General features: G+C 41.9%; 2 protein-coding genes across 2 annotated transcripts; one reads left to right on the forward strand and one right to left on the reverse strand.

Annotated features, from left to right (window-relative positions):
* Positions 1-891: 891 nt before the first annotated feature.
* Positions 892-9,783, forward strand: hid1a (HID1 domain containing a; the record flags this gene model as incomplete). Its single annotated transcript, XM_083896247.1, has 18 exons — positions 892-957; positions 2,604-2,753; positions 3,666-3,836; positions 4,303-4,419; positions 4,879-4,985; positions 5,769-5,885; positions 6,010-6,379; positions 6,474-6,614; positions 6,810-6,900; positions 6,992-7,143; positions 7,239-7,317; positions 7,455-7,619; positions 7,736-7,963; positions 8,062-8,213; positions 8,297-8,383; positions 9,269-9,360; positions 9,477-9,635; positions 9,720-9,783. 18 exons carry the CDS (start codon positions 892-894, stop codon positions 9,781-9,783), a joined length of 2,508 nt encoding a protein of 835 aa, XP_083752373.1.
* A 1,234-nt stretch (positions 9,784-11,017) lies between these two features.
* Positions 11,018-14,183, reverse strand: LOC310933178 (proton channel OTOP2-like; the record flags this gene model as incomplete). Its single annotated transcript, XM_083896602.1, has 7 exons — positions 11,018-11,188; positions 11,268-12,070; positions 12,146-12,270; positions 12,353-12,411; positions 12,500-12,636; positions 12,709-13,106; positions 14,131-14,183. The coding sequence occupies 7 exons, from the start codon at positions 14,181-14,183 to the stop codon at positions 11,018-11,020; spliced, it is 1,746 nt and encodes a 581-aa protein (XP_083752728.1).
* Positions 14,184-14,671: the final 488 nt, after the last annotated feature.

Genomic DNA, 14,671 nt, shown 5'->3' on the forward strand with positions numbered 1-14,671 from the left:
GATACAACCTCAGTTGTGTTTACATGGAACTGCGGCTGCGCATAAAGCAGCGATGGTGCTTTTAAGGCGAGTCAGGAAAAAACGTCACCTCTTCTGTTTGGTGGATTGGAATAGGCTGTAAGTAGGCGGTACCATGATATGTCGTTTCCCTGGGCTATCGGAAATAATGTCAAATACGGTGAATAATATAATTAACCTCGTTACTTCTCATTTTAGGTTAAACGCATGAAACATGCCATATATGCAACATACAGTCTCGGACAGGACAATGGCGCTTACGTGAAGCACATTAAGGCAACACAACACATATCAAAACACAATGGGACACTAGTGGATCTTGGTGGTATTGCAGGTGGGCCTCAGCCAGGGATAATCAAGTCCTTCCATTTACTAAAACATGACATATTAAACAATTTTAAAATACGTGTTATACAATCTCACATTATTATTCACATTTTAAAATTAGAACATGGGCCTCAGAACACTCAATCCTCATTTTGGAAAACTGTCTTAGAACATGTTATAATATGGTGTACAGTAGGTGAAAGAATATAATGATATAATACACACACGCACTTATGTATGTATATATATATATATACATACATATATATCAATATATATATATATACATACATATATATATACATACATACATACATATATATAAATATATATATACATACATATACATATATATACATTTCAAGTTGCATCTTCACAACCCGGAAGTTACAGCAGGAGTGTAGCCAGTCCAGTCAGCCCAAAAAAAAAAAAAAAAAAAAAAAAACGCCTCCGCCAAAGACTCCAGCAGCGGAGCTGAGGTGAGATTATCGGGGATCTGAGCTGCTGCACTGCTCCTGACGGACGACACGCAGGAGAATCATCGCAATGGGCAGCACCGACTCCAAACTGAACTTCAGGAAAGCGGTGATTCAGCTGACAACCAAAACACAGGTACATGCGCCTCCGCGCACCGGAATAAACGGTTGCCCAGAATAAACGGTTCGGTTGTTTATACGGAGGGAGAGAGAAAGACGCGGAGACGATGAGCCCACCGTGGAACACGCAGCATCACCGAGGAGATGATGTGACGCTTGTCATGAGGCAGTAAAATGTCTGACCGTCTATACAACCAGTCTTACTTATTTGATTTATTTTACATAATCTTAAAGCTATAAAACATTACCTTGCATTTTAATTATTGTATGCGTTTTGCGGCATAAACAGTTGCATTAGATGCGATAATTGCCGCGATCGACTATTGAAGCTTCATTCATTGTTTATTTCTGACAATAACATTAAAAACGATGGCGTAGCTGAATCCGTGCTGGTGACGTACACGGCTCTGGAAATAAACCTCGTTTCGCAGCAGAGGAGGCAGGTGGACTGTGCTGAGATCAGTGTGCCAGATAACAGAGATTGTGTTTACATTGTCATTATGAAGGCAATTGGCGAGCCGTGTAATAGAAAACTAAACAACCACACGATTGAAAGGGCAACAGGACGTTTTAATGCACTGTATTCACATGCATGTGACCAGTGTTCTCCTATGACCTTCTCTGTTCCTGTTCATCCTCTGTAAACCCTAGGAAATGTCTGTATGTGAAACACCCTGTAGATTTCTCGATCCTGGTCCTGGAGACCCACTGCCCTGCATGATGGGGATGTTTCCCTGCTTCAACAACACCTTCATTTAAATGGTCAGCTCATAAGCAAGCTCTGCAGAAGCCTGATAACGACCCATTTATTAGAATTTGGTGTGTCTACAGGACCAGGATTAAGAAACCCCTTCTGTAGATTAGTGAAATCAGAGATGGGGAGTAAATCACATGTGCAAATCACAAGCAAGTCCCAATTCATTCTTGCAATAATCAAGCAAGTTACAAATCAAGTCACAGATGAAGATGATTTCCCAGATATACTACATTTAAACATGTTGCTATTAAAAAAAAACAACTATATAATTAACTCAAAAAAATTAAAATGCTTTAAATCAAATAAATACTTGTTTTAAATCAAGCAAGTTAGAGATCAGGTCGTATGAATATAGAAGATGAAGATGATTTCCAAGATATTCCAAGATATCTCATACATCTCATACAATGCAAGGACTGCTTCATAACTGAATTGTTCATTAAAAAAAAACATAATTAACATCAATAAAATGAAAGTAAATATAACAGAGCCTAAAATGGCCTATACATTAAACGGTGCATTACAAATATTAGGCAAAAAACTAGCGTGAACTAGCGTTAGGTAGCAAAAGTAGTAGTAGTAGTCAATGTTTTTCCGTCTTTTAAAAACAAATTGTAATGGTAAGCCCTCCGTATTTGAGAAAATGTAAATATCGAAGTCGAATCATTTCGAGTCATTTTACTGGAGAGTGAGGTCATGACTATCAAGTCTAAAGTCTCGGACTCAAGTCGCCGCCTCCCGCCTGAACTATTCAGCCTGATCACCAGCAGGTCGTCATGACCACATCTACATCCTTAAATGCACCGAGTTTATTGGCTGATTGGTGTTTACAAGCAGTTAAACAAGTGTACCTAATGAAGTGGCCTGTGAGTGTATATTAAAATATACTTATATATTTTCTACAGCCCGTGGAAGCCACAGATGACGCCTTCTGGGACCAGTTCTGGGCCGACACCACCACCACAGTCCAGGATGTTTTTGCACTGGTGCCGGCTGCAGAGATAAGAGCTGTTCGGGAGGAGTCCCCCTCAAATTTAGCAACCCTCTGCTACAAGGTAGTATCCACAGACAGCACCAATGACATCTATGTAAAACCATGTAGACTAGATTTTGCAGGAACATGAAGTTGTGCCTTTAAAAAAAAAAAGGGATATTATTTTGGAACGAAGCAGGATTTTGTTTGTTTTAGTTCAGCACTGGTGTCTGCCGTTAAGTCACTGCCTTAAATGTGAGAACATGTGAGTCAACTCCCCTTCCTTTGCCCTCGCTTCCTGTCTCTGGCTCCCATTTGAAATTGCCGTTCAAGAACAAAAACAGACATACTGGGAGCGCGCAGCCTAATTAAGTAAAGAGGAGAAGAGAGGGGATAAGAGTCCTTGAATGTGAGCGGACTCAAATGTGTTTGTTAATCTATTTTAAAGGCGGACTGCAGCGCGCTGTTGATTAAATGTAAACAGTGATTCATTTTCCACGGCAAATCTGTGATAAAGGCCTCAAAACAAGAGCGGGGCATGTCTGCGTCTCACAGACAAAATATTTTAATGAAGCATTAATGAGGTACTTACTGACCCAAACGAAATGCACAATTCTTGACAGATCCGATGTCGTATCTTTGCTCTCCAAAAAGAAAATAATTAGTGGGGAAGTTAATTGTTTTTTTTCTTTGCACATTGTTTTATTTGGCAAAGATTTTACACCTGATGCTCTGCCTGTTGCAACCCTCCCTATTTACACTTCTCTATTAGGCAATTTAGCATCAAGTGTCCTGTCCAGTATTAAACCCTCCACCCTCCAAATATTCTTCCCACAAGTGTTTTGTTTTTTGCTTTGCGACTTCTTCCTTACCTGTACATGATAGTGAAGCCCATTGTGACTCTGAGATCTCAGACCGTGTGCACACCTCAATAGGGATTCTCCAAATCCATCATTCTCACTTTGTACCTCACTCCTGTTGTCTACGTCTTCAGGCGGTGGAGAAGCTGGTGCAGGGGGCGGAGTCAGGCTGCCCCACAGAGAGGGAGAAGCAGGCAATCCTGAACTGCACTCGCATCCTGACCCGCATCCTTCCTTACATCTTTGAGGACCAGGATTGGAGAGGATTCTTCTGGTCAACGGTGCCTGGTGCTGGGCGGGCTGGGGTAAGTGGAGTGCATTAAAATAATTGTCAGAAAAAAAAACAACAATACATAATTGTTTTTTCAGAGAGCAATTGTGTCATTTTTATCATCTCGCTTTGAACCTGAGGTGCTTTTGTTTGTTATGGGGATGTAATCGTCCAGTTTGAAAAATAAAATGTTCCCCTCAGGCTTTTAAAATGTCGAGTCACTTCCGTGGTACAATATAATGAATGCACCGAGGTCACAAAGCACTTCTTTTTAATGAGAATGACGAATTATTTCCTCATTCCAGCTGTAAAAAAAATAGATTTTATTTTTCCTTTTTCCTATAGAGCAGGAAATATTATGTTGCGAGGTAATTTCAGCCGCACTGTGTTATTTCTTCCTACCCCGTAAGCACTTTTTTTTAATGAATGGCGAGAGATAAATTGGAGACTAATGTTCAGCATCTGGATTTAGTCTCATCAATGTATCCTTCTTTTTCCAGACAGACGAGCTGGATGAGGATGACGGCGGTCGACCACTGGCAGAGTCGCTCCTCATGGCTATCGCTGACCTGCTCTTCTGCCCTGACTTCACTGTGCACAGTCATAAGAGAGGCCCAGTGAGTGTTAAACACACGACGCGATCTACTGTCGTTATGCAGTCACTTCATTGACATCCAAAAAGAAATGCTGCCTCTCACACATGAAACCAATAGGGAGACACACAGGAATGCAAACATTTGACATTCGGTTCTCTTGTCCTAAGTATAATGGCAGACGTATTTTTAAAGCACAGCTTCCCCCTTCCTCTTCCAAAAGTTGCCCAACTAACCTGTCACTCAAGTTTTCCTGAAGAAAGGACGCATACACAAACCATGGTGGATGACACTCTGTCATTGTTAGTAGAGAATTCCTCATTCCGCTTGACAAACTTGTTATAAAAACCCTACTCATTCTACCACTCTCCATTTAACAACATTATATGCCCTATTTATTTAAGGAAGAAATTTAGATTGTTCTTCAACACATGGTGTTAGACAAATATATACATATTAATGTTTTTGTTTTTCTCCATCTAGGACTCAGTAGAGAGCATGCAGTCCATAGACAGCTGTGAATATATCTGGGAGGCAGGGGTGGGCTTTGCACAGTCCCCCCCGCTCAATTACATCCATGACCTGAACAGGTGAGTCAGCACGCTGCATCTACCTGTGCTCGGTAACATAGGAAACACATTCGCTCCGTTTCCTTCAAGGTACGATACGGTTTGGAACAGTGCAGCCTTCGGTCAGGCTTACATTTGAGACTGAGGACAGATGCGTACATACAGCGAGATACGTAGCGTGACGTTGTAGAGGTACACCAACGACGACAATGAACGCGACACAGCAGACAACAACACAATAGACAACAATGGAGCTTTTCGTTCGTGCCGTTTGTCTCAACAAGACGTCAAGTTCTGTATGAGAGTAAGATTGTGGGCGTTCAAGAAACACCGGCCGCAAGGGAGTGACACTTTTCCATCGCCCAATCAGCTGATTGTGATGGGTCTCGTTACACCTGTACTGTACCGTGCCATTACTCTGGTTCGTCAACGGTTGAGGCCGATTATTTTAGTATTATTCCTAATTGAAACGCAAAAAAATTCCACTCAGTGGAAATACGCCAATACAATCTTTAGCCTCTAACTAGCTTTATGTGTCCTTGCTTCTACTACAGGTTTGAAGGCTACTAATCTGTCCTGAATGTGTCCTCGGATCTATTCACAAAAACCATAAATAGATGTGATTTGAAAACGTACTTCTGAGCCGCATGAAAACAGTCTGTCCTCAGGACGCGTTATAGGCCGCAGCTGACACATCTGTACTACTTGGAAAAACAGAGCTTATGAAATGTGGTCACAGTTAATGCCATGTGTGAATCCATGGATTCAGGTCTGAACACGGCTCTCTTCTCTGATCCCCTTCAGAGCAGAGTTGCTGAGATTGTTACTTACTTGCTTTTCTGAGGCCATGTACCTGCCTCCTTCATCAGACAACAGTGTCCTCAACCCATGGGTGACTTTCTTCTGCTCCACAGAAAACAGGTAACCTCCACCTTATTTCTATCCTATTTAAAAATGACAGGAAGTCCCTGACAAGACATCTTTGGAAACCCACACAAGCACATATAATAATATGCCAACATTGTCTTCATATATTTGTCTCTAGACATGCTCTGCCCCTGTTCACCTCTCTGCTGAATGTGGTGTGTGCCTATGACCCAGTGGGCTACGGCATCCCATACAACCACTTGCTTTTCTCTGACTATCGGGAGCAGCTGGTGGAGCAAGCGGCGCAGATCCTCATTGTGACGCTTGAGCATGACGGAGGGGTTCCCCACCATCAACACCACCACCACCACCACCCTGCTTCACCATCCAGCATGGAGGAACAAGAGGTACGGCACCAAGACCACACAAACGACACAGACCCAAGACACGTGTCTGAAATCTTTCAAATAATTCTCTGTGTCTTTGTGCAGTCGCCCGGACCTGAAAACCTGTTTGTCAATTATTTGTCAAGGATTCACAGAGAGGAGGTACTCACATTAGCTATAACCTCAATAAAATATGCAAAGGTTTTCTCTATGAAGATTACCAACTCAAAAGCTTCTCATCTTCTCCAATTTGCAGGACTTTGACTTTGTACTGAAGGGCCTAGCTCGTCTGCTGACCAACCCTTTGACCCAGACGTACCTGCCTAACTCCACAAAGAAGATCCAGTTCCACCAAGAGCTGCTGGTTCTCTTCTGGAAGCTCTGTGACTTCAACAAGGTTGGAAATAACTGAATTGAAAGTTTCTTTCTTGCCAAAATGTACACTGACCTGTTTGACAGACATTATTGGTTATCACAAATATCACAGAATAGTCAGAGCTGTACATGCAGAGACAGCGATGCCAGAATACACAGTGACTGAGCTCAAGTCTGTAGACAAACTCTAAAAGTCCAGTTGGTTTTTCCTTTACAGAAATTCCTGTTTTTTGTGCTGAAGAGCAGTGATGTGCTGGATATTCTGGTTCCAATACTCTTCTACCTGAATGATGCCAGGGCTGACCAGTGTAAGCCTCATCACAGTCTTATTCTATTCAAATCAAAGTAACACATTTCTGCATTGCGAAAGTTAAACTGATGTGTTTTGCTTGGACACAGCCCGCGTTGGACTCATGCACATTGGCGTGTTTATTCTGCTGCTGCTGAGCGGCGAGAGAAACTTTGGTGTGCGCTTGAATAAGCCCTACTCTGTCCATGTACCGATGGACATCCCTGTGTTCACTGGGACTCATGCCGACCTGCTCATCGTGGTTAGTCACTGTGCGCTTTACATTAAGGGATGTGTTGTTGTTCTTTGCTGTGGCTTCAGTCCATGCTCACAACCGTCACTCTGCTCGTTTTGTAGGTGTTCCACAAGATTATCACCACAGGCCACCAGCGTCTCCAGCCTCTGTTTGACTGTCTTCTCACTATTATTGTAAATGGTGAGTTGCTTTGGCGCCACCTGTTGGACAATGTGAAGAATGTTTCCACTGATACAAAAAATTTTGAATGTCAGAAAAAGCAGTTTTTATGTTATTTATTTATTTTTTTACACATCTTTCACCTACTTGTTCTGCAGTGTCTCCCTACTTGAAGAGCTTGTCAATGGTTGCAGCCAATAAACTGCTCCACCTGCTGGAGGCCTTCTCCACCAGCTGGTTCCTGTTCTCTGCAGCCCAGAACCATCACCTTGTTTTCTTCCTTCTCGAGGCTTTCAACAACATCATCCAGTACCAGTTTGATGGTGAGAGAAAGCCGAGTTCTTTAAACATCTACACTTAAGTAATATTAATTTTGCATCTTTTGCACGTGCAACTGCTTATAGACAATCTGCTCATCCATTTGTTCATACGCCTCCAGGAAACTGCAACCTGGTGTACGCCATCATACGCAAACGTAACGTGTTCCACCAGCTGGCCAACCTGCCATCTGATCCCGCTTCCATTAACAAGGCTTTGCAGAGGAAGAGAAAGTCGCCAGATGTCATTTCTCGCACCAGCTCCCAGGAGACCGTATCCATGGAGGGTTCTCATCCTGCTGTGCCTGCGGAGCCTGGCACACTGAAGGCCAGTCTGGTCGCTATACCGGGTACTGACTCAGCTATTTTGCCTCATTGGTCATTTTCCTAAAAAAACAGATAAGGTTATTCTATTGACTAATTGTGTGTGATTCATGTTTTGTTGCAGGCATTGATAAACTCACCGAAAAGTCACAGGTGTCAGAAGACGGCACCATGGTGTCTGTCCCAAAGACAGCGTGCCCACACACCGTCCTCCCAGACCAAAGTGCAGTCAGCGGAACCAGTGATACGGAGTCAAACTCTGGCAGGGACAATGAAGTGAGTGTGTTGTTTTTGTTTGTTTGTTTGCGAGTTTGTTCGTAAGTATGCACATTTGTAAATCTACTTCTCCACATTATCAGGATGTTTTCTACACTGAAGCAGAAATGGAGAGGAGACGTCTATCAAGTGCATCTTCTACATCACTTTGGGCTCCCGCACCTGACTGGGTAAGAGGAATATTTCCCTCTCACCTTTGCCTTTATTTTATTCTAGGGATAGACCGATTATTATCTTCGAGCAATATTCTGTACTTTGATGCAAATCTGCGTCAGCCTTTTTTCTTTAATCCACTTTATAAGAGATGGTGCTGACCCTGGGAACTCCCTGCACGTTTGATGTTTGTTTGAACTTAAAACAAAGATAGGTGAAAGATAAAATAACATTTCAGCGATATTGACATTTTGGAAAACTTTATTTACTCTAGAAAACTTTAGGGAGCTATTTATTTGTTTAAGTTTTCATTTAACTTAATTTAAGACTTGCTGCTGAGCCTGTGAGCTTCCTGCACTTTTTGTTAAAGATTAAAAAAAACCTTTTACATGTTGCAAATCTGAAAAGCGGTTTACTAAACATATGCGTAAAGGCATTTAAACGTCAAAGTTAAAGGTGCCATATGTAAGAATGTGGCCAAAAACAGGTTACTACATTTAAATTCAAAAAACCGAGGTCTTTTAGGTTCCGTTTTTTGACGTAACTGGCAACCCGTGGTTGCTCGGCAGCTGATACTCTACTGACTGCAATGATTGGTAGACGGCGGTAGGTGTTGCCACATGCCAAAACATGATTTCAAAACATAAACACATCTCTGTGACATATTAGGAGGATTTTACAGGCAGTTGCTTTTAGATTTATTACATAATGCACCTTTAAGTGTTGGTGTTTTGACACCAATATATTCACTTTTACTGCAATATTGGCTCCAAATATCGGTTATTGGCCTCTTTGCCGACTAATAATTGGTATCGGCATTGAAAAAAACATAGCAGTCTCTATTTTTTCCTTTGTCGTATGTTGTTTGAGAAATGTATGCATATTTACCCGTTTTGACTTAGGTGCACTCCTGGAAGAGTAAACTACCTCTGCAGACCATCATGCGTCTTCTTCAAGTGTTAGTTCCCCAGGTGGAAAAGATCTGCATCGACAAGTACGTAAACACATCATTGATTCAATGTAACGGCCACATATTTGGTTGAGATTTTAAATTTTTTTTGTTGCAATATTTCCTGCCGTTTAAAATGTACTTGCATTTTTTTTGTGCAGAGGTCTGACAGACGAGTCAGAAATCCTGAAGTTTCTTCAGCACGGCACATTAGTGGGTCTGCTGCCAGTTCCTCACCCCATCCTCATCAGGAAGTATCAGGCCAACGCAGGCACAGCCATGTGGTTTCGCACTTACATGTGGGGTGTCGTCTATCTGCGGTGAGTCAGACATCAAAGCTGTGCATCATGCAAATAGCCAGCTTTCCACACTGAATAAAAATAATATTCCATTTTCTTTTCTAGCAACGTGGACCCTCCCATCTGGTACGACACGGATGTTCGGCTTTTTGAGATTCAGAGGATGTAGGCAGACTTAAAAACCTGTGTGTGTGCGCGCCCGTTCAGCACCAGGTCTCCTCTTCCTTTCATCATCTGCTGGATTCCAAGTAAACCTCACTGTGTTTAACTAGCCACTGTAACGTTTTTCTTCATAATGCTTGCTCACTTGGGTAGGAGAGTCATTCAGATAAAGCGGAGAGGAAGCTCAGCTCAAGAGGACAGGCGACTGAATTCATCTTGCTCATAAAAATAAAATACATTTCTTCAGACCTCAAGACCACAGAATGTCAGTCAAATCACAGGAGACGATCGAGGTATTTGCTGAAAGATGAGGCTCTTTCCTCATAGTCGTGACAAAGGAAATATCATTTTAACTTTTTAGAGTCAAAACTATAGACAGTGTTGTGCTTTCCAACAGAGGCTTCTAACATACACATCTTGGATGGCAGAATATTGGGATTTCATGTTGTACTTGCCATGCTTTAAAGTGAACATGCACTCTTTTTAAACAAGTAAAAATGTCTTGTTATGGTTTTAGTTTACGTGAAAATGTAACTGGATTTTGGAGACAATACAAATGTTTTTTATGTATACGACAAAGGTTTATGTTTAGAACTGGCTGAATATGCTTACAATGCTTGATGTAGAAAATGTAGTTTCCTGAAAATATATATTGATAAGCATCTGAGAATTTTTGTATCATTTGTCACATCTGTGAACGGTGTGATTTAATGGAACATCCCACTCCCAATGGTTCACAATCATCATTTAACACCGTTTGTGAATGGCAAGCACCACACATGCATAATTGAACAGCTACTGCGAGCCATTCACTTCACCCACCCACAGGTCGTAGCATAGCCATGAGAACATGTTCTGTAAAATGAATGATGTGCTTTTAAACCCCAACCACTCATGTTTCAGTCATGTCCCTCCCTGGGTTTTACACCCTGAAAACGAAAAACATTTTCCCCTAAATCTGTGCAGCGATATACAAACAAATCATACAGGGGATAAAATGGGTTTTACGGATCACAGAGCAAATCTTGAGGAACGATGTCCAGCAGACACAAAATTAGTGATAAATATCTTTTTTTAATTCTGTAGATATTGTATATAAATATCGAATATAATCTGCAATGTGTTAAGACTGCAGTACAACGAAAGCAAATTCACAGCAATTTATTTAAAAAAGTTAAAATGTATTAATATAAGTTCAATTAAATCATAAATTTACTCCTGAAATTCAAAGTCAAGTTCAACTAAGAGGTTAAGTAGACCTCAAAGAGACTAGCAACTGAATGCATGCGGTAGAAGATTCCAAAAGGTAGTCCGACATTCACGATAGCTGCCCACATTGTGAATTTGTAGAATTTTATCTCCATGGGATGATCGAACTGGGGACGAGCACCAAATGCAGGCATGATCCACAGCTGTCAACAAGAGAAAGACAGTAATTCTGCGTCTGTTGTGGTTTATTAATCAATCAATAGAAAAGCAAAGATTACTCACAATGATGTTTGAAAGCAGCAGAAAGGCGCACACTTCCTTCAGGACTCTTCTCTTCCAGCTCAGCTCATCAACACCATTCAGGATGTAGTTCGTCTTACTGGTCTCCATAACAACGCTCATCTCGGCTTGTTCTTGTAAGGCATGAGCGTTCGTGTGCAGAGCTGCTTCCTGCATGACGTGGAAGGGCTCCCGATGCAAGCCCTCGATGATGAAGTAGTTCTGAAGGCCGAGCTGAAGCACGATCAGAACAGCCCAGGACAGGTTGAGGGCGTTCAGGTAACCATTAGCTTCAGTTGCCACCACTGCCACGATAGTGAAATAGCTGATAATGAACTGTCCCAGTGATGCTCCCACCAGCAGCCCCATGTCCAAAGTACGGGTGGGGTTTTTCTCCGATACGTGTTCCCTGCGGTCCAACCTGTAGACGATGCAGCCAATCACAGCGTAGATGGACATCAAGCTCACGATCACGATATTCGAGATGAAATGAATCAGCAAGGCCTCTTCCCTCTTCTCCATGTCCTCCTGTAGGATATACATCTCGTACATAATGAACGTGATCAGTCCCGCCAACAACACAAGCGTTCCCGTCACCGGTCCAACGCACACATCCTTGAGACGAAGCTTGATTTTGTGGTGGCTGTGGTCCTCCACAAGTCGACCCACGTTTTTCCACATGACGTAGGCAATGGCTGAAGCGAAGAGGCTGTACTCGATGTTGAAGGGGTACAGGTAGTAGAAGGCCTCTTTGAAGGTGTCGCACACAGAGTGGCTGCATTGACACTTCGTATCTCCATAGCTGGCTGAAATGGGGATAGCAGTTTGAAGCTTTTTTTTGCAACAGGGACCATGAATGCACCCCTTTAGAAAGGACATACCTCTGTACATCTTGTGCGAGACACTGGTATTAAAATCCGGAACTTCAGTTTGGTGAATCGATTCCTCCGTCACAGCCGCCATCCACAGCACCAGGTTAGTTGATAGTGTGAGTGTAAGTCCACACCTGAAAGAGTAGACGCGGTGAGCTTGTCCTGCAGGATTAACGCACAGAAGTAAAGAAGTGATTGAAACGAGGAGGCATTTACCTTGTAAAGTTTGTGTGTCGCTGCACACAGTCCTTTGCATGTCTGCACAGGAAGTAGGTCTGGAAAAAAAAGAAGACATTTTATTACGTTTTTTTGTCCAAAGTGCAGATACGGCGACACGTCGTTGAGTTACACAAGCATATTAACCTGGAGAAACAAAAACACAGCTTGCACGACAGGGAAGGCGACTTTAACACCCGAATCGCAGTGAAGGTAACCCACGTAGTTGACAATCTTGAAGCAGTCCATGAGTAGACTGAGCACGCCAAACAGCACAAGTCCAACTGCAAAAACAAAACACAATTACGCCTTGAAAAAAAAAAATGCTCAGTCAAACAAACTATGAGAGTCCTCACCCATGAGCCACACGGGCCCCGCGTGGCTATCTTTGAACAAGCCTGCTTGATCCTTTCGAGAGGTGAAGACGATGTAATAGAGCATCCACAGCATTGTGAGGAGGATGAGAACAATGAGGAAGATTTGCAGGTGCACCGACGTAATGATGCCGCTCATGGCGTTGCCTGCGACAAAAGCACAGCCCAGGATCAGGATGTTCATGCAGATGATGCCAGACAGAAGCCACCCACCACCGTGGTGAGCCCGCTCCATCACAGCGTCCACGTGGTGGACGTGCTGCCTCGAACCCCCTGTGGCGGGAGGATTGGAGGGGCTGGAAATGTGTTGGATGTTGTCCAGATGTGCTGCTGATTCTATGTTTGATGGATGGGCCTCCAGGACAGAATTAGGTGTTTTTCTGCAAAAGGAGAAATGTAATTTAGATGCTTTACCTGCAGTAATATATAAATAATCCTAAACTATCTGGTATTAGCTGGTGGAAACCAGAGGAGAATGGCATACATACTTAATAGCAATTGTGGATAATTGTTCAGTCTGTTTAATTGATATTTTAGTTGTTTGTATAGAGCAGAGGTCTGCAACCTTTAGAATGAAAAGAGCCATTTTTGTCCCCTCTTCACCTAAATAAAATTAATCTGGATCTTTAAAATGAAGATAAAATCACATGTAAAGTAGAGCCGCAGGTTGCAGACCCCTGGTATAGAGTAATTCACAATTTATGGTATTTCTGAGAGCTTTTTAACCCTTTAAAAAAAAGGTACGCACCAAGAAAATTGCAAAAGGAAAAATTATTTATTTGCATTTTTTATTATTTTATTTACTTATGATAACAATAACGACAATCAATATATATATATTTTTTTAATTAGACCCTACAGTATTTCAGATACAGGCCTCTACCAAACGGTTGAGACATTGGTTCATAATAAACCTGATTTGCATAATTCATAAAGTACTACATTCAGAACAAGTGACATTAAGTGTTAGTGAGTTTTCAATGCGATATAGTGACTTAAAGTGTGGTCGACCAAATGGTTGAGTAGCACCTTAAAGGGTTAAGATGGCAATTGACTCAGTTGCCAACCAAATTGATTACTTTTCCAGCACTATTATAAATAAACTTTTACTTTATATAATAATGGTAGTGGTGATCTATCTATCTATCTATCTATCTATCTATCTATCTATCTATCTGTATGAACACTGGTCAAAACTATCAAGTGAACATAACATAAGACGCACAGAAAAAAACATCAGCCCCTGGGCGATATAAGTTGTATAATTAATTTGCACTTGCATAACGTGACATACATTCATCACGAGTGGAAACAAAAATGACGTATTACAGCGTATGAAACTACAGGTAGAGCAGTGGACACAGCACACACGTTGCACTGTTGACTAAACAGGCTCAGATTTACCTGGAGAAAAGTTTGTTGCAGGTCTGGAATATCTGCTGAGCGGCAGTTTTCATGATGCCACAATGCAGAGGGTAGATCTCTCACGCACACAACATTAGAAGGGAGATCTTTGACGACACTTCAGGATTTGGATTAAAATTGGAGATGCACAGAGAGCTACGGCATGAAAAGTCACTGCACTTCCGCTGCTCTAATAATCACACGGCTTCCTCAGTGGAGAAGTGCAGGTGTTGTCAGTTTAGGCTGATTGGTTGTTGGCACCTGTTTTGTCTCACCTTGAAAAAAACATGGTTACTTTGGGCAAACCATGGATACATCCATGAGGCAAAACCCTCTTATATTTCTGCATGTTCTGTAGCATGATAATGTTTGCTACTTTTAACTAAATGTTCAGGCATATATTTATATGTACCATTGCATTTATACATTTGAATTTGAATTTAATCAGGATTAAAATTACACGTTCAACGTTACAATTTGATTCAGAGATGTTCTAATTCTTTGGTTGAATTCCAATTCCTTGCTTAACCCTCAATCTCAA

Source organism: Microchirus variegatus (assembly GCF_963457635.1).
Source record: "Microchirus variegatus genome assembly, chromosome: 10".
Classification (NCBI taxonomy): Eukaryota; Metazoa; Chordata; class Actinopteri; order Pleuronectiformes; family Soleidae; genus Microchirus; species Microchirus variegatus.